General features: G+C 36.6%; 1 protein-coding gene across 1 annotated transcript; it reads right to left on the reverse strand.

The window, feature by feature from the left end:
- Window positions 1–1,399: 1,399 nt before the first annotated feature.
- Window positions 1,400–25,644, reverse strand: LOC140145847 (hippocampus abundant transcript 1 protein-like). The gene is given in 11 exon segments (XM_072167533.1): window positions 1,400–1,975; window positions 3,059–3,222; window positions 4,618–4,828; window positions 5,805–5,876; window positions 6,736–6,849; window positions 7,923–8,141; window positions 9,010–9,123; window positions 11,956–12,087; window positions 14,212–14,274; window positions 16,968–17,057; window positions 25,465–25,644. Coding segments are annotated over 11 exon segments (1,509 nt in total). The 5' UTR covers window positions 25,552–25,644; the 3' UTR covers window positions 1,400–1,732.

Consider the following 25,644-nt stretch of genomic DNA (forward strand, 5'->3'; position numbering starts at 1 on the left):
TGAAAATATTCTGCACCAATTCTTCAGCATTAAAATTTCAATTTTTAATACACTTTTATTACTGATGAATATTTCTACTTACATCTCCAAAATAAAAGAATTTCACATTTTCACATTTGACCTTTGCACAGTGTAAACAGGGTCAAAGTTCATAAACTGTCTTTGTTATCACAAAATACCTTGTTTAAGATTACAATGTAAAGTATCAAAATACTGTCATTTATATCGCTTTGCATATACACATTGTACAGTACCACACCCAAAAGGAATAATCACGAAAAAAAATTATACAAAATATTGATTTCAGACAAATTTGTTTCCTTAGAGTGATATTGGTTATTCCAGTTGAAATCCTCACCCCTATGGAAGACATGATCTTAATCTTCCACACAAGGAGTGTGAATTCCAAATTGTGACCTCAATGGGTCCTCTATAGACAATCCGACGAGCCAAGTCATGGTCAGGATTAAGTCGGACATAGCTGGGGACTATCCGCCAATCTAGCATAGTTCGCTTTTGATTGCCATCCAAGACGCCCACTATCGCAAAGCGCATCGGTAGCACTTGCGCCCAAGCGTCATGGGGCGGTAAACACTGCAAGCCTGTGATACTGGCATCATGTAAAATGGATTGAAGGCCCCAGCTATGGCCTCCAGTGAGGTGTAGGAATGTGTCAAGTCGGATTTGTGTATAGATGAGCCCTCTATAGAATATCATCAACAATACTTTTCACTTTGGTACTATAAACATTCTGATCAAGACGGCCTTGCAGAATTTTAAAATTCTACTTGCCAGTCTGAACAGTGTTTTAATTCCAATTAGAAATGTCCTTGCCCGACTTGATATTGTACTTGCCCTTTTGCTTGAAGCAAAAACAATAAACCACAATTTGGGCCAATTTTGTTGTACAATAACATCTCCAACCTGTGACGATAATGTTCCACCACAAATGAATCCAAGCTTTTGGGACATTTGCAGATTAATATGGCCACAAAAATATTTTACCGGTCCTCAGTGGCGTACCGGTTTTCAAAGATGGAGGTGCCACGGTCTCAATTCCCTCGACTATTCAAATCTTTTTCGCTCGCTTCTCTCACCATAATTGGTAGCCCCATATTTTCCCCCCCCAACTGGGTGGTTTTCCCTGACAAAAGTGGGGGGCATGGCCTCATATCAGGCCCCTTTGCACACAACACTGCCGGTCCTCTCACTTACAATGACATTTGCTGCAAGCTGACATCATCGAGTTGTAATATTATTTGTCGCAACAGACAAAAAAAAATCTTCAACATAACATGTTTTACCGCTCTTTTCGCTTGCAGCAAAACCACAACAATGACCAAGCGTTGTTTTAAGGTGACATTACAGGAAGAAGATCAGCTCAAACATTTCTTTTTCTATATACAGTTTGGCAGTTCCTTTCTCTTGCAAAACACAACTTGCATGCATTTTCCACATACGATAACACTGCAGGAGGGTGAAAATTATGTAGACACACATCTCCACAAGGCGACCACTTGACGGGTATTCCGCCTAAAAAATGTAGACACAATTTAAATTTTAAAACAACAACAAAACATTGCACCTTTAAAATGCTTCTCTTTTCAGAGTACTTAACATCAAAGTTCCTTTCACAGTAGCTGTCATCACAGTTCGAAAAGAAACAAACAAATTGTATCTGTCTCAATACCCGTGAAACTCCCCTTAAAAACTTTGCTCTTTTTCACCGTTGTCAGGGATTTTGTAAATCCACTACCACTACATCTTTACTCATATCGTCCATATCCAATAATAATGGAGTAAAGTCTTCTGACGATCGCGGAGACATCTGCGGCGACAGATGCGTTTTGGCAACCGTTGTACTGCTCGTTGATTTACTGGCTTCCGAGTGTGAGTTTGGAATGAAGTAGGTGACTAACTGGGCGATGATGATTAGGAATGAACCGAACACAAACGGTGGTCCCGCTATTATCCTCTGCAATGACAAAACAAACAAGAGTAAGTCTTTGAATACCATGTTAATCTATTAAATGCACCGGCGTGACATTTTCAAATAGGGGCATTTATTACAGGTCTTTTTACAACAATAATTCCCGAAACAAAATGTTAGGCAAGCTTAAAAATCATGCCGGTATGACAAACTATGAACTTAGGATCAACGACCTCTGGTTCACGTCCAGGTTCTGCGATGTCATTAACGGCATATTGCGGCAATAACCATGTGTGCATAGACCATAGTTAGCTTACTTGCACCAGATAGCATGGAAATTTCGCATCGTATGGCGAAATTTATCTATTTTTGCTGGAAAATTGATGGGGTCATGTAATAGAAGGAGAGTGTTTAGTTTCGTGATCCACAGTTTACTTTTCTCAAAAAAAGTTGAGATAACTGATATGATGTTCCACAAAGAGGAAATTTGAGTGTGAATTTCAAATGGAGCAGTTAATACCTGATTATACACTTGAAATTTTGCACATATCATTAGATTTATCAAATTTACTTTGAGAACTGTTAAATATCAAAACCTGTAAAAAAGCACATACATTTTTAATAATTTGCTATAAAAAATATACATTTTATAATCAATTTTATCATATCACAAATTTCAAAAAATCAAAATTGTTTGATATCATAAGGACATTCCTCATATGTGACACGATCTGGTCCATGGGGGCCAAAGAAGGCATTTTTGAAAATTGAGTTACTGTAATTATTACATTATACATACAATAGGCTATCATTTACTGAAAACACCATAGGTCTAGCATACTTGGTTCTAAAGTTATGAAGTTTTTTGATGTCTATTTTCTTATGTATTTTATTGTTTTTACTCCACATTTTTACCTGTATCTCAGTTTCAAATTTGCCGCCTTTGGCCCCCATGGACCAGATCGTGTCACATATTCAGAATGCAATTTGGTGTCCGATGCTAAGGTCCCAAAAAAAATACTATGAAATGTTGCTATTTGATCCCTAACACTGCTACACATTTCAAACGACAAAAAGGCAGATTTTACACATACAACTTTCTTGCCATCACACAATATTATATCTTACCGCTCCCATAGGATTAGGCATTTCGGCAGCACCACCTTCATCGACATCTTCCGAGTCTGGCAAATCTAGGTTGACATCAAAGAAATAGAAGATGAAACCAAAGAGAGCTGGTCCTAAACCATTGCACAAACCACGGATACCGGTAACCATACCTTGCACGACACCTGCCAAGGAAAATAAATTCAATCCATTAGCAACTCAGTGGGCTTAATGATAACATGGAATACTGATAACCATGGAATATGGTAATAGTGCCCTGTGGGGCATGAATTTTTCCACCCGACCCTGGCATTCCCGAAAAATACCAACCCAATCCGACTTTTCCCAAACAATCTCGCACATGAGACCAGATCACCAGACGATCCAAACTTCTCTTAGCCTCATCCCAATCTATTCTAGCCTTTCCAGACAAGAGTTTCAGCCACAGAATTAGAGAAGGAGAACGGAGACTCCCTATACCGCCACGTACAAAAGTATCAGCTATGGGGAGAAAATTGAGGGTGTTCGGTCCTTGCCGATGGTGCTGGAGACGAACAAAACAATTCTGCATTTTATCTGAAGCGTCTTGGTACTCCCATGGAGGTCGCATCAAGTGTGTCTCTCAAATGTGCCCCATCATCTATGTCGCTTGCATGACAACAAATGCATTGAGAGCATTCCGAGGGAAACCGAATACCCCTAATTTTGCTCCATGCTTGTATCAAGATGGCGGTCGAGTCCTGTGCTCCCTCTCTAATTCTGTGGTTCCAACACCTAAAAGCCCATAATCTCTTGCTTGGTTATCAGCATCATGTATCAGTATCATGATGATACAAGATTGCCAACACTGCCCATGGCAGAGTAGATAATGCTACACACCGTAACACATGCATACTGTTTCCTCGGCTGCTCATATCATCCTGTGCTCGGTACTGAACCCATACACAGTGTCATCGCCTCGATATCTTCATGGCAGAAATCGCCATGGTAGGTTGAATCTACCGCCACGCACAGCCATTTTTTATATCGACCTGTTTAATAGTTTTGTGTCGCATAAGAGCCGAAGGACATCTGACTAAGGCTACTGACAATAGCCCCGATTAGCCCGGTTACTGTCCTCGCTGTGTGTTAGTCAAGCATGGTACACCATAGGTCATATGGTTTTAGACTACCTTCACGATTGGCCTATACACTGCGCTATATAATTCGGCACATATAAATCAAAATTATTGTCAGTTTTTGACTCAAGATGCAAGCTAGTATCTCAAAGCGCAAGCTAACGACTATCATATCTGTTAAAAATATATATTCAAGTGCAAGGAACCACATCTGGTTTCTTTATACGAAATCATTTACGGGAGATATTCATCATTTTCAAACCCAGTATCCAAAGATTTATCAATATCAATCGCATAGCACATCCACGTGTATCGATCCCATGTATTCATTTCAGTGTCTCTTGCTGTATAGTGTAATTATTAACCGGGCGATGTTGGTGTGCCATACCACATAAAGTTCCACTGCAAAGATTAGAACCCACACCTTTTAAGGTGGGCTTTAAAAAGCCTATAATATCTCACCTTGGTTATCAGCATTGGCACTTGATGAAACCAGAGCACTCATAGCAGGATAGTTGATACTACACACCGATGCTATTACCCCAGCTGCCCACATCATCCAGTGCTCGGAACCAAACCCATACCACATGAGTTCCAGCATCTCGCATGTTAACCCTACCATGATTGTATGTTTAGCCCCTATATTTCTTGTTAAAGTACCTAGTAGTAATGTCTGCACAGGAAATAATATCAAAACAAAACATTTTTATTTGCAACTACGAATGAAGTGTTCTGACGTAAAAACATATGAATGCCATTTTCAAACTTTTTGCATTACAGCCACCAAAGTACTTTAAAAATTCTACAGTAAATTTTTGAAAGTAGCACACATATTCTTATTTTTTTAGTATCTGACCAGTTATATTTGCAAACCATTTATAGACTGTTCAAAGTCAAAAGAACATCCTTTTTATCATGAATATTCATAACCTCATTAATATGCTATCCAATCAAAAGAGATTGATTGCCTGACCGTGCACTTATTGTGAGGTCATTAATAACTCAAAATGACTCCTGGAACACGGTGTTTGTCACAGATACGCGCTACAAAGACTTCTGCACACACGTGCATGTATACGCTAAGCGTTACACCAATGCACACACGATCCCGTTGCGCTTCTGTGATTTGTAGCTCTTGTTGTCGGCGTTAATGTCAAGTTCACCGGTTGATTTTTTTTAGCAGGGCAGGTTATAATAATTAAAACTGTTTATATTTAATAGCGTTTTATGGTATAAAATAACATAAAATCCCATTTTGATTTGTTCAAAATATCGGATATTCGCCCTTGGAAAAATACCTCAGCCCAAAACAAAACCCTCCAATTTCCCACAATACCTCAAAATAGATGGTGCGCAGTTATTATTGTTATTATTATTTGGCTCTTATCAGAGCCAAATTAGATCACAAGTCCGCAGTGGCGTAGGCAAGCTGAGGGGCACAACTTGTAATTGTACTGACGTCCATGATGAGCAGGGGGCACTGCCCCCCTGACTATGCCACTGCAAGTATGTGTATCATTTTGCAACACATGCAACTGATCACCATACTTATGATTATTGGACATTTATGGTTCATTGTGACAATCCCTGCATGATTAATGCTTTGTCATACAGAAAATGCTACCATGTTTACAAAGCTTCAGACTTACCTGTGCAAAAACTGATAGTACTCCTACTAATGCTATATATGCAGGTATTTGATTTGCTTTAAAACCTCCCACCTGAAAAAAATATAAACAAGCAAAAATATTAATTTTACTGATAATTAGGGCTTAACAAGGTTTTGACTCATAATCGAGGGGCAGCTCAAGATACTGTAAAAGAGGAAATGTTTGTGCTACATTTATTTTTTGGGCTTTTTGCGCTCCAAGCTGCTACCTCGAAAATAACAACGCATGAATATATTCCTTTTGTATACAGTAAGCAAAAGAATGAAGGTAGCAGTTGTGTTCACCCCTGTATATCCTAAATAAAGACAAATGTGTCAAAATTAAAACATGCAGCCGATGCCTGTACTCTTTAGGTCTGATTTAAGACCTTATATGTTGAAATTGGTTGAGAAAATAAAGAAACGGTGATCCAAAACCTAATGAAGATACGAAATAAAAAGTTGCACTTTTGTGTTCTAATCAATGAAAGCATGATGCTAGTTTTTCGTGCTAATCAATGAAAGCACGGCGCTAGTTCTCTTGTTCACGAACGCTTTGTGTACAAATCAATAGGACATGTAATGTGGCAAATTACAACTTTTATATTTGCATCTTCCTTGGGTTTTTGGATCGTCGTGTCTTTATTTCTTTTACAATGTCAACGAATGAGGTCTTAAATCTGAGCTAAAAGATGCAGCTATTGGCATTTTTGAATTCTGAACATCACTTAGCTCGTTGGATTTGTCTATATATGAAGGTTCCCATAATTCAACTACGACCATGTTTTATGTGAATTTGGATTAATTGAGCCCACATTTATTGGTTGAGCTATTAGTTGTGAAATATTGGAAGAGACTGAAGTTAACCGCATAAAACGTGAACATAGAAACCTAGCGAGAATTTCACACTATACAGAATTTTATTGACTTACCATTCTTAAATAAAGGAACATACATGAATATTGCCCAGCCTCTGGTAAATATGACAAGAACACAGCTATACATAGTAGTAATACTGTGTAGTCTTGTCCCACCTTTCTTAATGCCTGCAAAGAATAAAAATATAAACAAAGGTAATATCATATTCAAAACAGAATGTGCATGTTGGAGTAGCGTGTGTGGTTGTAAAAATTGGAAAACAAGGACACACCTAAATATGCACCCTGATAACCGTAGACACCCACCAACCAAGGACGTCAATGATTCCTTTTCCTAAGTTTGCATTAAATGTGGCCAAAAATTTTGATTTTTGGTACAGTGATGGGTCCTAATTTCTTGGAAAATTGATATATTGATGGATCCACTTTCAAATTCTCAGCAGAACATCCCTACCCAAACCAAACTTGAGTATGCCCTCCCCCGCAAATGATTTGTTAATCTGGACAACCGATGTCTAAGTAAGTTGTTAAAATTTAGCAAAAAGGTTGGCATAACATTCAGAGGGTATATTCACTCCCTCCCTTTTGTCTAAGTTCGCAGCATCGATATTGCAATTCAGTATTCACTCTTTTGATGGATATGTTCATACTACTTATTTACAATGCGAGTGATCTAAAACCACCTTAATACCCCATATGATCCTGCCATCAATGTTGATCACTTTGTGCATCGTGCAACAGGGTTGTAGCTATGGTGGGTGGCACCGGACGGTCTGTCCGAGAATGACGCTGGCCGCCCGGCACAAAAACAAATAGACAAATGAATTTTTTCATCATAAAAGAGCACAATTTTTTTTTTTAGGGCTTAATTCCCGATCACTAAAAATATTGTTGCGCCCTGAGCCAATGCTTTAATTGGATAGTGCAATTACCCGGCACTCAACTTGGGCTAGCTTGTGTGCATGTATCAGTATCAAAACAACATGAATTTGATCATTACGACTCGGACTGTATATACCCACGAAACAGCCCGAATTGGACTTGTCCATTTGACATCCATACACCCTCCATGGAAGACATAAACTTAATCTCCCACACAGTTGGTGTTGATTTTAAATGAACTCGGCCATTCAGGTAACCCCATTTGATATCCACACTCCCTGTGTGGAAGCTTATGGTCATGTCTTCCATAGGGGGTGTATGGATTTCAACTGGAATAGCCCATTGGCTGCTATACTCACTGCAAAAGGATCAGCTTGTTCCCATGATATTGAAGCACCCCATGACGCCTTCCGTACTTTCTCCGGTAGAGACTCAGGCACCGCTACTAATATAAACAAGACGTCACATAAGGCAACCGCCGTGGCTAGAAATATGACAAAATTATCGCCGTATATGGCGCCTAGATACGTGCCTAGTGCAGGACTGGTTATTAAACTAGCTGCAAAAGTAGCTGAAACCTGTGAAAATAATGATAAAGAAATAGACTTTCATGTTCAAGTTGCTTCATTTATATAATTTTTGTTTGCTTGAGTGGCTGCAAAAGTGGTTTTAATTGTTTTTCTTTAGGTACAGGTACATAGTTTTCGTACATGCTGTACTGCTTTTAATAAATGCCCCGCTCTAATAAATGCCCCCATAATGTTTTCAATAAAAATGTGGCCAAATGCCATATCGAAGTGAGTAAGCTAATACTAAATTTTTTTATTCATGAACAATATTTGCATGAATGGTACTTCCAAATCAATTTTAGAGTGATAATGTTCCACATTCTTTAGATAAATCACTGCAAACGTACAACATTTTACAATGGCCAAATGGCCAATTTTCAAAATGGCAGACCCAGAAGTAATTTTTGCATTTCGTCTATGTTAGCCCATTACACATAGACTGCACAGCATTGCATTGAAGTGAATTGCATTTGTGCATCAATGCATTGCGCTGGGTTCTGCACTGCACTGAAACACACTACATTGCACTGCACACATTGTGAGGAATGCATGCTGCACTGTGCTGAAAAACACTTGCACAACACTGCAGTGAATCACATTTGTGCGTTAATGCATTACCATTGCATTGAGTGCTGTGTTGCACTGCACACTGAAGTGAAGATTTTTCGCATTTGTACATCAATGCATTGTCAGTGCATTGGGTGCTGCACTGCACAGCATTGCATTTGTGCATTGCCATTTCATTACATGCTGCACTGCACTGAAACACATTGCACTGCACAACATTGCAGTGAATTGCATTTGTCTATCAATGCATTGCATTGGTACTGCACTGCACTGCATTGAAACATACTGCACTGTACTGTATCATACTTACGAGACCATACGCTGAACTCCTCTCAGCATCTGAGGTAATGTCAGCTACATAGGCAAATACAATGGAAAATGTAACAGAAAACACACCTGACACAGAGATTATAGCAAAAACCACCTGCAAGAGATAACAGAAAATACATTTATATCATGCATTTGGCAAGGAAGAGGATTGTAGATTATATTGAAACAAGGCAGTTTGCCAACCACTAGATCCCCATCCGTCACGATCACAGGCAGTGGCAGTGGGGGGGGAAAAAAATATTGAGGGCAAATACCCCTTACCCCCCCAGTTTTGAGGCAAAAATTCCCAAATTACGTAAATTTCCGCTTTTTGCGGCAATTTTGTAATTTGTGTGATTTTGCCCCCCCAAGAAATTCACTTTGCCCCCCCAATTCTCGAATCAATGTACCTCCTATACAATGTACTTGTCAAATATATCATGTTATCGGGCACACAAACGGCTGAAAAATGTGCTTGATCACCAAAAAACACCCTTCAAAAATGTTTAATCATTTTTTGGTCACATGTGCACTTGAGTGACCACCCTCACAATCACCCAACCAAAATCCTGTATTTTCTTTTTAGATAATCTAAAATTTATAACAATTTAATGTATATAATTATATGCTTCAGTCGACTAAAAGAGTATAAAATTAGGCTTAAAATGAGGTATCAACCACTGCTGTAGGATATGTGGGGTTATGGAAAGCCAATCAAATTTGTATCGCAATTTTCAGAAAAGTGTAATACCTCCACCCTTTTGCATACCCAACTTACATGTATGACATGCGACCTTTTCTCCTCCCCTTTACTCATTCACTTTCCATAACATATGGATACCAGAGCAACAATACCACTATCATGGAAATCTAATAAATATTTATGACATCCACCACATCATTTTGATTAGTCTCTAAAATTCTAGAAATAATCACATATACAATCAAGTAGTATTGTGTAATTTCTGTTATTGCCTGTATATAAATTGATTGGTAGTATTGTGTAAGCTTTCATTGCTGGCAAAATGGAAAGTGAATAGAATACAAAGAATATAAAATTCTCATATCAACCATATGGTAGACGAGCAATTGTCCAGTTCAGAGGCAACAACTGTTATGTTTATCTAGATCTATGTTTTTTCATGCTGCCATGTCAACATAATTCAATCTTGACGTCGACATCATGTCGACATAATCTTGTATTTAAAATCAGCCAAAACATGTGTCAAAGTCAACAACAAAAGTGTTGCATAAGGGCACGGGAGCGGTGCCATGGTCTGCATTTTTCTCAATTTACTATACATGTACATAGGCAACAATATCATCAAATATAACAAGAATACATACATGTAGTGTTGTTTTTTATCAGAATTTCAAAAATATACTTTGGATTTTTTTTTAAAGTAGGGTGTCAATTAATAGCTACCATTACAGATTGTCCCATAAAAAGAGGTTCCAACGAATGTGGTGATATTTTAAAATGTGTTTTCAACCATCATTCAGCATTTTAGATATTTTTAAGCCACATCTTCCAGTTATCATTTCCAGGAAACTATAGTTCATTTGATGAACACTTTTAAAGATACATGTATGTCCTTGGATGTACCTGTATGTAATGGTAGCAGGATGTACCTGTATGTAATGGTAGCAGGACCAATTTAGCTATTATTGTTGTGCAAGCGCAGGCCATTTGCATCAATCCGTGAATCAATTTTACTCAGAAATCAGAATGTTTATAATGTGACATGATCAAGGGGAATGAGTCACATGTCGACCCTGGTCGAAAATGAATGTTTCTAAAGAGGACACTTAGAGCTTTCTGAAACTGAAAACCCCACGTTGATACGACTTTTCTTTGCAAAGTTACATCAATTTGTCAATCACTAAAAACAATATAAAACAAACAAATTTTAACACTTTCTGTGCCGATATCTCAAAATCAATATTTATAGCGACATCCGACTCATTTCCCTTGATTGTGTCACACACATATAAAACATGATATATGCACTGTATTGGAAATTTTCTGAGAATTTCAATTAACATTCAAACAGAAAATTGCTAAATTGATCCTGCCACCATTTTTCATCTGATATCAATCTTCAAATGAGCTTTGGTTTTCTGTGAATTATAGCTAAACATGTGGCTTTCACATTATGTGTAAAACACTTACTTGGGGTTAAAACCCATTTTAAAACATCACCATGTTCATTGGAACATGCTGTGTTGTGTGTAATTGTGTACGCTTGATTCCGGAAAAATAGGATTTAGCTATGTTTCATTTGGCAAAACAAGATAAATATGTTTTTAATCCAAAATAATTAGTGCTGTATTTTTCTGGAATGGGGAGTAATGTTCTCACATCATGGATAGATTTTTCACAGATCTTCACCTGGATCAGAATATATAAGAACCTTGGCCTGTTATACTCAGCAATAACTTACCCCATCCCAGCCCATCCTGTCGATATATTCCCAAACCCACCACACCAATTTCTTCTTCTATGTTTCTGTGCAATCACTGCACTGGCTACACTACATGTAGGTAAATATTAAAATTGTGTTCACCATATCAACCCAAAGAACTAAGTATAATAATAAAATGGCAAATTCAGCAAAAAGAGGTTAATTGCTACTGATGTAATGGGCTATTCCATTTAAAAACCACACTACCCAGTGGAAGTATGGATTTCAAATGGAACAGACAACTGGGTAACTTCCATGTAAAATATTCACTCCAGTTGTGGAAGATATATACAGGTAAAGCTATAACACAGGGGGTATAAAGTTTCAAAATGATTAACCCTGACCAATTACATTTGAAAAACATACTCCCTCTGTGGAAGATATATCCAAAATCTTCCACATGGGTAGTGTGGATTTCAAATTAAATAGCGCTATTATAGTTACATCCTGATATAGTGCCATATAAAAGTTCATTACTGTACTTACCATGGGCTGACCCTCATCAGTGGTATTGGCATACATGTGAAGAAAACAGTGAGAAGTAGAAATGACTTGCGCCCCCACACATCAGACAGAGCACCTAGAAGGGGCGCACTTAGAAATGACAAAATACCCTGGTAGATAAAATAAAGAGAGACACAATCATGTTATCAATACTATAAATAGAAATCTATGAAGGCTTCAAGATATTGTAAAAGGGTCATTCCATGACAGTTCAAAACCAATTTTTCAGAAGTTTCCCATACTATAATACTCTCTCAGAATAAAATTTCAATCAAATGACATGTATACCAAGTCATTATAAAAAAAGATTTTTAAAAAAGACAAGTCTCTGATTTACAGCACTTACTGTTTTCCTGTGGAGACCGATCAAAAGGAGGTGGGAATCTATTTTTACAATCAAAACTAACTTTTGAAATAAATGGACATTTTAAAAAGTTTCTAAAGTAAAATAAAATTATAGACTTTTAAAATGATCATACATACATGTATATAAACCAATTTTGATTGTGTTTTAAAGGAAAAATTATTGCAACAACATCCTCCAGAAACATTGCTAAATTTTGCAAGCAAAAAATTAATTTTGGTGGGTAATCTCAAGTATTGGAAGAAAAAAAAAGATATTGAAATATTAAACGAGCTGGAAAAGGTCATGATATCTAGGCCTGCCACGGTGGAAAGAAAATGGTGGCACACTCCAGTAACCAACACAAAGCACCTTTTACAGTGAAAACCCCTGAATGTTGACTTTTCATGCTTGATTAGACATGCATAAAAATAATAAAGACTGAACTTGTTGAAGAGTAGGTGGCACAAAATCATCTGACATTCTATTTTTTAGCTCAATGGGGTGAAAAAAACATTACAAATATTTACTGTTTGTTTACTTTCAAGTTCAATGAGCCTGTACTTGATGATAGCATGTACACCAGGAAGTATTTGGTATACGTAGTTAGCACTTCCCAATATTTATGATGTGATTGGGCATAGATGTGGTTTTTAACCAAGGTCAGAGAATTATTTCCAATAATCATACAGGAATTTATAGGGGTGTGATTTTCGGTAATTTTGTGCCCGGTACCACCAGATTTTTCGGCGCGGTAACCGGTACCAAATTGCGAAAAAAAAAATTTTTTTAAAAGAAGTTTTTTTCGGTTTTGTAGTGTCTCTGGACCTAGACCTAAATGCTAGGATCATGGTTGACCTAAAAAAAAAAAAATTGAATTTTGCACATTGTTTTGTAATTTTAATATGAAAATTGATACATAGTTTTCATGTCATACTCTATTAATGATATCAAAATAATAGAGTATGACATGAAAACTATGTATCAATTTTCATATTAAAATTACAAAACAATGTGCAAAATTCAATTTCAGAAGTTTCCCATACTATAATACTCTCTCAGAATAAAATTTCAATCAAATGACATGTATACCAAGTCATTATAAAAAAAGATTTAAAAAAAAAGACAAGTCTCTGATTTACAGCACTTACTGTTTTCCTGTGGAGACCGATCAAAAGGAGGTGGGAATCTATTTTTACAATCAAAACTAACTTTTGAAATAAATGGACATTTTAAAAGTTTCTAAAGTAAAATAAAATTATAGACTTTTAAAATGATCATACATACATGTATATAAACCAATTTTGATTGTGTTTTAAAGGAAAAATTATTGCAACAACATCCTCCAGAAACATTGCTAAATTTTGCAAGCAAAAAATTAATTTTGGTGGGTAATCTCAAGTATTGGAAAAAAAAAAGATATTGAAATATTAAACGAGCTGGAAAAGGTCATGATATCTAGGCCTGCCACGGTGGAAAGAAAATGGTGGCACACTCCAGTAACCAACACAAAGCACCTTTACAGTGAAAACCCTGAATGTTGACTTTTCATGCTTGATTAGACATGCATAAAAATAATAAAGACTGAACTTGTTGAAGAGTAGGTGGCACAAAATCATCTGACATTCTATTTTTTAGCTCAATGGGGTGAAAAAAACATTACAAATATTTACTGTTTGTTTACTTTCAAGTTCAATGAGCCTGTACTTGATGATAGCATGTACACCAGGAAGTATTTGGTATACGTAGTTAGCACTTCCCAATATTTATGATGTGATTGGGCATAGATGTGGTTTTTAACCAAGGTCAGAGAATTATTTCCAATAATCATACAGGAATTTATAGGTGAAGTGGGTTTAAGCTGTCATAAACAACAACAAAAATGACTTACCTTGACTCCCTGTACGAGTCCATTCATTAGAAATGTATGTTGAGGAAATGTTTCATGTAAAACCTAAAATGAAAAAGACAAGCACATTGTAAATAAATCCAATATGTCAGCTATTAGGCAAAAAAATTGTTTGCTTGCCCTCCACCGACCCAAAATTGGGCAAAATCACGGTCGGCCATTTTATAATTTTTCTTTTTTAGTTTTTAGTTTATAATTTTAATAGTTTTTTATTACCTTTCCTGTGTCTAAATTTCATTTCAAACCCATATTTGGCCAACAACATTTTTCTTTTCATATAACTGTTATGACTGTAAACTCATTATAACATTTATAACTACATGTTGTACCCATCCAATAATTTAGCGTCTTATGCCTGTATGCAGTCACTCTAATTGAATCAATTTCTATGGTGTATCTTGCATATTGAAGGTCTGAAATGAAATATTGATGCATCTTTCTACATGACCAAACAGACCAATGTTCGTTGCCTACAGGCCAATACAGTAGTGATTCATTAAAAAAAAAAAATTTAAATATTTTTCTGACCGACCCACCTCAAAACTCCCACTGGAGGGAAAGCAAACATAAGAAAATTTATTTTTTGTTTGCTTTTTATGTAGGGCTTCCCTTTAATATTGAGCACTATTGGGTATTGGATTTCCCTGTGCTTTTTGCCAAATGTAACAAATAATGTACAAATATCTGTTTTGCATGTACTTTTCTTTTTCATAATAAACATTTCACCAGGTTTGTCGATGCAAAGGAGCCAAGTAGAAAAATGGATCCTGCCTGGGAATCAAACCTAGGACCGCAGGTTTACAAGACCTGTGCCTTAACCACTTGGCCACAGGAACTTCGTGATTAAGCTGGTTGCAATTTGAACCTATAAGCGGTCACTTAAACTTATCTCCTTCCCACAAGTAGCCCGTAGTAGCTACAATCAGTGTTCGAAATAAGCACTTATCCTCTTGTCCTCTTGTCCAAAAATCACCGGGGACAACCATATTGAGCTATGTACTTATCCCTGGATAATCACTAAATATTACCTCTAAAATCATGACACATTTTGGGGACAACCAAAATGTTTTGAGGACAAGCAGAATTTATGATTTAGTTGTCCTCGGGACAACCTCCATATTTTCCTTATTTCGGACACTGGCTACAATGTAGGGCTATAAATACCTAATCACAAACACGCTGGGAAAAAGTGGGTAATTTGGCAATCTCATGCCCAGGAAATGTGTACTGCTAGCAGGACATTTTGAGCAAGTTCTTAAAAATCACAATTTTTTATACGCTTGAACTTATGAGGGGCCACATCCCCCCTCAGACACCCCTGTGCGCCGCAAAACGTGGCAGCCACCTCTGCTAGGAAATATTGAACAACGCTTTTTATATTCCCGGGAAATTTTGCATTTTTTCCACCTCTGATCACCAAGCTGCCGTGGCCAAGTGGTTAAGGTAATGGTCTTGTAAACCTGAAGACCTGGCCATGGGTTTGATTCCCAGGTGGGATCACTTTTTCTACTTGTCTCCTTTATCCTTTGCAAATGGCGAACCTGGTGAATAAAATGTTTATTATATATAATTCCCATCGGCAAAATGGCAAGTTTTATAAATTCTGCTGCTGTTCCAACAACAGACTGACTCTCGAGTCTTGATTGTACAAAGATCATGGATCTGTGATTTGTTATAGACTTGCTACAAGTCCTCAGGATTGAGTCTTGATTTGTACACAGATCCTGAATCTGTAATTTGTAGTAGACTTGCGACAAGTCCTAAGACATGTCCTTAAATTGAAACAGGACCCAGGAAGTAGGTGAGAGTTGAATTCTGTCAACTTTTAGGAATGGATTTCTATACAATGATTCATTTTCCTCAGTTATTGGTTTCAACCTTTTAAATTGCCAAACAATGAAATATACCTGAGATATAGGCCATCAAGTTTTCTACATACATACTTAAAAACATATATATCCATTTTGTTTCTATTTTGTGTGCACCTAAATCATAATGTACCAAGAACATTTTGACTCAATTTTTTTCAGTATTTTCTGACAACTTCCTAAAAAGTAAAATTGTCTTAAGTTAAATGCAGAGCTTAACCTGTCCAGCATGAATCAGCACACAGACTTGGATTTCATTTCTATTGACTTTGATGTATGATTCATCATAATTCATTGAGTCATTTTCTGAACTGTCAATATTCAAGACATGGTTTCCTGTAATATGATCTGTAATATGATATGATCCAATCAGACTTAGTCGGTAACAAAATGGAGATATATAAATATTATATTTATAGGAGAAAAAAAAAGTAAAACACAGAAAATGGATGCAACTTTCCAGCCAAGATTAGTAATAATTTTAAAATGTCCCACTTTGGTTTAAGTGCATCAGATTGTGTCATTAATAATGCACGTATGTTTATGTGTCAAACGAGGACACACACCACTAGATATATTAGTAAGGACATCTCGACTGCTCAGTGCCAGAAATGGGTAAGTGCAATAGCTGCAAAATGGATGTACAGCTGCCATATGTAGATAACTAGATGAGTACAATATACTCTGTGTAAATTCACAGGGCAGCTATTGCACTTACCCACTTTTGGCACTGAGCAGTCAATGTATGTACTTTGTATTGTAGTTTTTAAACCACTTTTGTTTTTAAAAATAACAACAACATGGTTTCAGAATTCAGTTTCACAATGTCTATGTTTCAGAAAAAAGTTCACAAAGAATCTCTGCACTTACTGTGAGCATTGGATTTGTAAGAAGCCCCCAGGCAAAGAATTCTAGAAAGATTACGACTAGTGCATGATATATGCTTGGTTCTCCCATGCCCTGTACAAGGAACAAAAAACAAAATACATAATAAATTACACTTTTTTGCATCCTCTGTTTAATAATCAGAGTACTATGTTTTTTATTTACAAAATGTGCCCCCCAGTGTTGTCACTTACCATTAACTGCATGTATGTGTTCACATGATCTTTCCCCAGGAGACAGGAGCAGTTTGGCCCCCAGAAACTCTGCAATGGCCCCTGGTTCCATCTCAATTGTAGTTGACCAGGGGACACTTTTCTCACAAAACTGGCCCCCTGGATAGTGAACCAAAAAGTATCAAATTCAAAGCAACTAGTGCTTTTTTAAACCCATCCAGCATATCTTCATTTTTATTGGCCCCTTGGTAAATGGAAGTGGCCCTTGGTTTCTTCAAATCTTGGTGAACCAGGCCCATTTTTTTGCTGAAGCGGTCCCTGGTTCAAGCTCTCTTATTTTTGTATTCCCTGTTGCCCAACACATTTACATGTATTTTTACTTTGTTCTTAAAATGTTTCTACAACTTTTGGATACAATTAAAATACCTCTATGATGTCACTTTATCTATTGCTAAGAATCATCTTCAAGGTGCAGAATTCAACAGGTATGTTCCCCATGATTTTACCAAATTTTTTCTTTGAAATTTTCACATGTAAAACCATGTTTTGATTTTTTGTAAATACCAGGTAGGATTGTGTATAATTATGACTAGCATTCCACTGGTACTCTTTTGACTAAAGTTATCATGGGGTATAGCAGTTCTTAGAATCAAAATTTAAAAAATTGATTTTAAAAAAAAATCCGATTTAAATAAAACAAATCCTATTAGGCCTACATGTACATGTATGTACCGGTACTGTTCTTTTATAATCTCATCTATTTTAAAGGACTTGCAGAGTTCTCTTTACAAAAAAAAATACATCCAAAAATGTGTTTTTGTGGGATCCCTAAAATATTTTTTTAAAGGGGTGCTAAATAGTAGAAGTGTCCTTGAAACGCAAAAAAGAGGTATTTTTAATGGCTAAATTTATCCCTGTTTTCATGCAAAATTTAGCTGTAAATGTCCTTGAAAAGACATTTGATCAGTGTAATTTGCCCTACTCAATTTAATTCTATTGAAAACATGCTCAGACTCAGAGCTTTTCCTAATTTCCAGAAATATCCTCATACATGTACCACCAAGTACTGGTAATCTAGCAACATAAATTTAATCATAGGCCTTTTTACATAACATGCCAGATCAACCAATGGGTTGGCAGGTCACCCCCCTCAGATTTTGCTGAAAATTATTTCTAGCATACCTCTATGGGAATAATGAATAATGGGCGTTTTTTGTTTTGTTTTTTGTTTTATGTTTAAACGGTTAGTGATTTTCCTAAACGGATAGTGCATTTTACGGTGGCTTAAATGTGAAAGGTGTTAAACCCCTACACATGAAGTGTGATGTGTCCAGCAAGGGTGAAAATCTGGGACTATTATACATAGTCTCAGGTGAAAATAAGGGAGCTTGTACCAGGGGCCACTTCGGCTAAAAATTGGCCTCTGGTTCACCAAGATTTGGAGGAACCAGGGGCCATTTCCAATTACCAAGGGAGGGGCCAATACAAATAAAGATGTGCTGGATGAGTTAGATAAATTAAGCATTAGTTGTTTTGAATTTTTGGTTCCCTATCCAGGGGGCCAGTTTTAGTGAGAAAAGTGTCCCTGGTCAACTACAAATGAGATGGAACCAGGGGCCATTTCAGAGGGCCAAACGGCTCCCGTCTCCCACTTAATTTCACCAGGGGTCGCGCTAACCTGCGTTTCTGCGTGTACAGCGTATATTTTTAAGTTTGAGCGCATACATATGTATATTCATTTTTGCATACCAGGTCAGGGGTTTTCATGCGCGCAGAAAAATTAAAACATGTGAAAGAAAAATAAAAGCTTCCATCTCCAATATTCAGGCCTCGAAATAAGCCAGAATTTCTGCCGGATATGTCTTTTGCAGGCCCTCACTGATTTTTGGGAGCCAAGGGCCCTTGGGCCGTCCTTATTTCGAGCCCTGCCACTATTTACAACCCGTCCAGAAATTATGAGTATAAAATGCAACATTTGTAACATAAATGTTGAAGTGAAGTCGCCGTACAGCATTGTAACATAATTTTAAAATTAAAATAAAATACACATCGCCAGCATAATTACACAGATTGCGATATTGTCTAGAATGACTGATGAGTTATTGCAGTACTGAATGACGAGTGACGACATATGTACGTTTAATAGTTGGTAATTTCTAATTCTAGGGATCGAAAAGAAATGCTTCACAGGTACATGTAGTGTGTAGAGAATGAGATATATGTCATCGGTGAAATACATACAAGGCCGTAGATGAAAAAAATTAAAAAAACTTGCCCATTATCTTTTATAGTCAAAATACTCCAGTAATTCTATAAATATCATGATATTTGGCCTAAACTTGAACTCATTTGCAATGAAATGTCATATTTTATCGTTTTAAGCATAGCTTTTTAACTCGTACATGCGACTTGCAATCAGCCCTCGAATTAACCCACGGCACCGACGACATATTGCCGTGGGTGCCCACCCCCCATTGCCGTAATGCCCTCAAAATACTTTACCGACGGCAGTCACTTGCCGTGCCCTCTAATGAAGTTGTCGTGGGTGCCCTAGCCTGCCAGCCCTGCCCCTTCATTATAAAATCATTAACAAGTACTGGTTAAAACTCCGAAAAATTGTGGAAAATTAAAATCGAAAATCTTGAACACGATCGCTATTTTGAGCATCGTAACCCAGCTATCAATCACAGTATACACAATAGTTTGTTGTGAATTAATACCCCTACGTAAGCTTACATATTCAGCCAATAACATCAGCTTTTATACATTATCTGGTTGCTAGAAATCTGACTTCATTTTCCCGATTGGTCAGAGAAATACGGTACCTTCAGCGTACTATCGACCAATCAGAAACGCTGTTAGTAACTAATAAGGCTGGCATTTTCGGGCGGGCTAGCGGGTACCCGCCCGAGATTACATTACCCGGGCAGGAAATACCCTGCCCGGGTACCCGAAATTTAAAAAAAAAGCATTTATGCAAATTAGCTCATTAATTATGCAAATATGCAAATTAGAGGGCGGCTTCACTTTATAATACATTAGAACATATTATTATGGAAACCGTATGTCCGATTTGCTCCAAACAAAAGGCATATTGATCAGTGTACTTTACCCTACTCAATTAATCTGTTAACAACATGCTCAAAGCATTTCCTAATTTCTAGAAAATGCATCCAATACCACCTTAAGGTAGACATCTCAGACCTTCGTATGGAGAAGGCCTGTGAAATCGTAGTGACGGAGCCATATGTGCACGGGTGTGAGTATCCCTAGTCTGTGTTATGCACTTTCAGTTTCTGCGTTTGAATGGGAATTATTTTGCCTACTACCACAAGTTTAGTTATAGGGAGCACATTTCTTCAATATTTTGACAAGTTGACATCAAATGTTCTATTCTATATTGTTTGGCAATAATGTCTTTTGCCAATAGTACGTCCAAAGTTGTAATTTTGAGTTTTTGATCGCAAAGATCGGATATTTTTATTCCCGATACCAATTCTGCACTCTTCGCAAGGGTGGATAATTCGGCAGAACTTTGACGATAATTTTGCCTTTTTGGACACTAAAATTTGATCCTTAATTTTGTTTCAACCGAGTCTTGATTTAGCAAGCACAATTTAAGGTGGGTACCAATTTTATATACCTTTGATGAAATTTTGAAGAAATTTTTTGAATATCTGATCTGCGCAAACCGTTAAGTGTGTATTTTCCATAGACCGACAAAATGGTGTGAGCCAGTCCTTAGCCGTACATGTATGTAGGTACGGTATGCACTATGCAGGGTCTTAGCTAGAAATTGAGGGTTGCCCGTCATTTGAATAAAATTGCCTGTCCTAATTTGACCTTTTAAAACATTTACCAGATGTCTATAGCCCATTGGGGGTTCAAAGAGTTCAAATATGTGCCGATACATGGCCTTGACTTGTTGTACAAATCTGGTTTACTAAAAAGGTCAATTAGCTTCTCAACACATACAATTTATAATATGGGCCATTCTTCGGTCACGTGTGTGACATAACTAGGGTATTTCACACTTATGCTCCTATGCCTGCTTTATAAATAAAACAGATAACACCATATCTTTTGCATGATAGTTACACTAATATCTATACTTTTCAAAAATATTAATTTTTTTTTTTTACGTTGTGTTATTTTCGACTTTTTTCGTGTCAGGGGTCAACAAAGGGTCGGTCACGTGTGTGACATCAGACGGATGCAAGTTTTTGGATTTTAAAATTCATTTCTAAATTTCTGTGAATTTTAAAGGACCTACATATTCATACCAAATGTAGTAAAGCATTGATATCTTGCAATTACAATGACACCAACATTGACAAGAAACATTCATGCCTAGCTGTGTTAATTGAGGGTTTGATACTAAACGTTTGGTAACGTGTGTGACATTTGGTTTTGTTCGCCTGAATGTCACACACGTTACCAAACTTTTGGGTGAACATTTAAAGTATTTAATAATAAGCAAATTTGTTTCCAAATTTATTTATTATATGCCCTATAACCAACTAAATGTATTGTTTAGGGAAAAACAGTGGTGTCATGTCAACAATCACTTCATACAAACCTTCCATTAAAACTGAAATAACCGGATGGTGACACAGAAATCCATATTCTTAGGGGTAGGGGTAAAACATGGGTCAGTTTTTGCTCTTTTAAGAATATTTCAGGTGATGTTGAGCTAAAACTTTGTGTTTAGGTTCATTTTGTGATTTACTTTGATATGGTCATGTGCCTTATGGTGGGACCACAAAATACCTGGTGGCGTTACATTTTTCTCTCCCCTTTCTGATTTAACTTGTTGTCACAAAGTTATTCTTGGTCCAATTGCATCAAGTTTGGGCTCATTATACAGCTTGATTATTCTAATTTTCAAATATGTTTCACAATTTGGAATTTGAATTTGTAAATTAGTGAAAAATATTAAAATGTTAACGAAGATAAACCTGGTGGATAAGTGGTAGAGGATAAGTGGTAGAGGAGCATGTACAATCTCTATGGCAAATGCTTTGAAGACATGATATCTTTTTTAATTTTAATTATATCATTGTCAAATTGTGTGCTATACATGCAAATCATACCTCAAATAGGGTGGCCACAATGCTAGCTATTGTGTGTACCCCTGCCTACATACACAAATGTACAATGTATGGTGAAAATGTAACAGATTCTGCAGCAGTTGGAAAACTTTTGGGCATTTTGAATTCCATATAATTTGTCTCCTAGTAACTTCTGTGCAAACCCGACTACCTAACTAGATAGAAAATATTCTGCTCATAATGAAGGTGAATATAGCATTTTTGTACGGTCACGCATAAAAAAGTTACGCACAAAATAATTTTTTGTCATCAAATAAAACTATTTTCCCAAAGATGTACAATTATGCTATATTCAGTTTTACAATCTAGACCCTCAGAGCAAAATCCTGTGCAAAAATCAGACAATTTGGTTGTGTAGTTTAGGAAATACAGGCATTTGAAGGTCAAAATTGGCACATAATAGCGCCCTCAACGGTGAAAATCACATATATTTACCTTAAAAGTCCTGGCAAAAGAGTTATTTTTGTGATTTCAGCCAGTTTAAAAATGTTGTAAAGAAGCAAATATAGCAATTATGACCCTGGATTTTTAATATTTGCATAAATGAACATTAAATAAACAAAAAGCAATACATCTCGTGCCTTCTTTGGCTTTATTCCCACAATTATCGCTCTGTGAATATGCAAATTTATGACAAAATCAGGATTTTCCTAAAAATGGCCAATTTTGTGAATCTTTAAAAGGCTGTATCTTCGCAACGGATTGTCCGATTGAGTTGATTCATGAGGTTTTTTAAATCATTTTGCAGCAGGAACAATCCTGACAGAAAAAGCAATTCCAGGGGTGGGTTTGAAATTTTCATGTGACCACCCTACCTCAAATGATAGCTTGTTCATTCATTATTCATATTCAGCTATTAATTTCATCTAATCATGTTTACAAGTATTCACTGAGAACTGCAAGTCACAAGAACCATAATTTTTACTATTCACTTACACACATAAATGCCAAAATTTTCAGTCACAACATGCGTTTTGGCTTTCAATTGTTGTATCTTAAGAATTATACACCCTAAGATAGGAAAATTATACATTTTTGGAAAGCTTTTTACCCCAGGAATCTAAATATGCAGTTAAAATAAATGTAGGATACACTCTAAAGAAAATATTTTCAAAAATGTAATCAACATTTTGTGCATGACGTTACGTATATTTTCGCACCCTGTATCACCACTTTGGTCAATCATAACATAGCAAAAGTATACATTTTATTAAAGCGCATAGTGTCGCCTGTCACAAAATTAGATTTCATTTGAGGTATTCCATATCAGTAGCAAATGCAGTAAATAATCAATTTACTAGTAAAATTTAATTTTTTCATGATATCACCCTATATATTTTCTTACGCACCCTGTATACCAACTTCAAATTTGCATATTTGGATTCCTTGGAACATAAGCTTTCCAAAAATGTATAGTTTTGCTGGTGTGAGATGTATAGTTTTAGTCATGTATCAATTTTAGTGAAAAGGAGGACAAATGATCAAAATCAGTGCTTGTAACGCAAATGTGCCCCACCATAAGACACATGACCATATGGCAACTAAAAATCAGGTAAAAATTACATGTTTGGATTTTTTTTCTTCCATAAAGTCCATCTTTAGCCTATTTGTGTGTACAATCAAGGTTAAATCACATTTGTGAGGACACAACCACAAAATGATACCATAGCAACAAGGTATCAAAAATGTTGAGTACTTATTTTGGTGTCAGTGGATAGAGGAGACCCATAGCTATACATTGATACCAAAATTCAACATCATAGGGTGCTCTTAATGGAATTCCATGGCGGAGTTTGTACGTCACACACGTTACCAAACTTGTCACACACATGACCCCGGTCACGTGTGTGACTTGTTAATTATCATGAATTACCGGTACGTAAAAACTAAGAATAATAATTTCCATTTAGGAAGCTGGAATGGAGGGTATATCAGTCTACCTTTTGACATAAAATATGAAGTTCAGTTAATAAAATCTTTTCTGATGGTAAAAACAATTGCATGTTTTTGGTCACGTGTGTGACATACAAAACCAATTAATTTGTAAATTGTTAATTACGCGATTGTTGTGGTTTGAAAAAATTTTCAACAGTTCTGATTTGTTTAACTGGCGTCATAACAGCATATTTTAAAAAAAAAAAAAAAAACACAATTATAATAAGTTAAAACTGCAGTAAGTGTTAAAATGGCCCCAAAACCTTACTTTTAGACCCAAAACTAACAATTATGTTAATTTATGCAAATTAGGGTGTTCGGCGATTAATTTTTCATGAAAATTACAGTTCTTAAAACTTTGAACTGTACTTGTCACAAAAAAGTTTACAAATAAATGATACCTACAATTTGATTTTTTTCAAATTAGTTTCATTTTCTGAAGAATGGCCCATATAGCATCTGTCAAAGGCATTAATTTTGCCCGTCCCAGGAGCAAACTCCCCATCTAAAATGACGGCCAGACGGGTGGCTAGCTAAAACACTGACGGTATCGTAGAACTGGCGAGCGAGTCTGCATTTGTAACATTAAAGTACCCCGGGCTAGGGGTTCTGAGAACCCTGGACTGGTTCTGGGAACCCTTCCTTCCTTAAAAGTGCTGCCTCAGATGGCTGAGGAAAACGCACTGCGTGTGTGCATGGGTAGGAACAATTAATGAATTACATTTGTATAACATGAAGATGTAGACAGGTGCAAAAATATATACAGGGACAGTGTCAGTGCTGATGAAAAGCTGGATGTGGAGCTACAGCTTACACCAGACTCGACACCAGGAACCCCTGGTTCTGAGAACCAGTGTTCACTCTCTCTGGAAATTGGGTGCGCCAAATGAAACATTTTCTTGACAAATTGGCCCAATTTTGGCTCGGTAATTCCCCAAATTGACTAATTTTAATACAGCACTGCAAATTTGTGTGCGCCAAAAATAAATTTCAAAATTGAGACTGATAGTCACATACGGCCTCTTAGACTGAGTAAACACTGCTGAGAACCCCTGGTTTTAAAACCTAGTGTTACCCCTGAATTTCACCCTTGGTATCCAGACTGGATATGCATGTATCATCCATGTATCATAACATGAGATTGTGTAATGTGTACATGTATCATTGTACAATGTATGTAAGTACTGTATCATGTTGTTGATTGCAATTCATGAATTGGACTCAAAAACGCTAATCGGAAGAGATATTTAACACAAAACTTACCGTCGCGTGTGGGTCTTTTGCCTTTTTCTTCACCACTGGGAGTTTCCTTCTCTTAGGCATGATTTGATTAGGATTTAATTTCTGCATTTAGAAGGCAGTAAAGCTTAGAATAAACGTCAAAATAATGCCATTACTACACGCAAAACATCACCTGATATTACATCCGAAAGCCATGTCATT

Source organism: Amphiura filiformis, chromosome 2, assembly GCF_039555335.1.
Source record: "Amphiura filiformis chromosome 2, Afil_fr2py, whole genome shotgun sequence".
Taxonomy (NCBI): domain Eukaryota; kingdom Metazoa; phylum Echinodermata; class Ophiuroidea; order Amphilepidida; family Amphiuridae; genus Amphiura; species Amphiura filiformis.